A 533-nucleotide genomic window follows, 5' to 3' on the forward strand; every position below is an offset into this window, starting at 1 on the left:
TTATAGGCCTTGTACCTCATGGTTTTACGCCTTATCTCGCGTAACTCATACTTCATGGCCTATGTGCTGTACTCCACATGCATGACTCATGGCTCAGATCTCATGGCTCATGAGGAGTTATGAGGGAGGGATGGCGAGAGGCTTGATTTCCGAGGGCTGGATGTGGCTCGCACTAGGAGATTATGAGGGAGGGTTTGTGGGGGTCGAGGGGGTGGGGGTGGGGGGGGAGAGTTCTTAAAAAGTGGTTCACATAGCCTGGGGTTATGAGGAGGCCTTCCAGGGTTTGGGGGTTCTTGGTATGAGGTCAAGGGATTCAGGGTTCGGTATGTAGGGTCGAGGATGTTGGTCTTCGGAGGGTGATGTAGGGTTCAGGAAGAGGGTGAAAGGGGGAGGGGCGAGGAGGAGGGGAGGGGTAAGGGCAGGGGGAGGTGAAGGGGGATGTGAAAGGGGAGGGGAAGGGGAAAGAAAATGATATGGTGAAAGAGAAAGAGAATGAGAGAAAGAGAGGAGAGGAGAGAAAGAGGAAGGGAAAG

At 53.7% G+C, this 533-nt stretch overlaps 1 protein-coding gene across 1 annotated transcript in view; it reads left to right on the top strand.

Annotated features, from left to right (window-relative positions):
• Positions 1 to 298: 298 nt before the first annotated feature.
• Positions 299 to 533, top strand: part of LOC119597529 — a 25,354-nt gene continuing 25,119 nt past the window's right edge. The window contains exon 1 of the mRNA XM_037947105.1: positions 299 to 323. Coding sequence (XP_037803033.1) covers positions 299 to 323 — 25 coding nt within the window. The remainder of the gene's footprint in view (positions 324 to 533) is intronic.

Source organism: Penaeus monodon, chromosome 39 (assembly GCF_015228065.2).
Source record: "Penaeus monodon isolate SGIC_2016 chromosome 39, NSTDA_Pmon_1, whole genome shotgun sequence".
In the NCBI taxonomy this organism is placed as follows: domain Eukaryota; kingdom Metazoa; phylum Arthropoda; class Malacostraca; order Decapoda; family Penaeidae; genus Penaeus; species Penaeus monodon.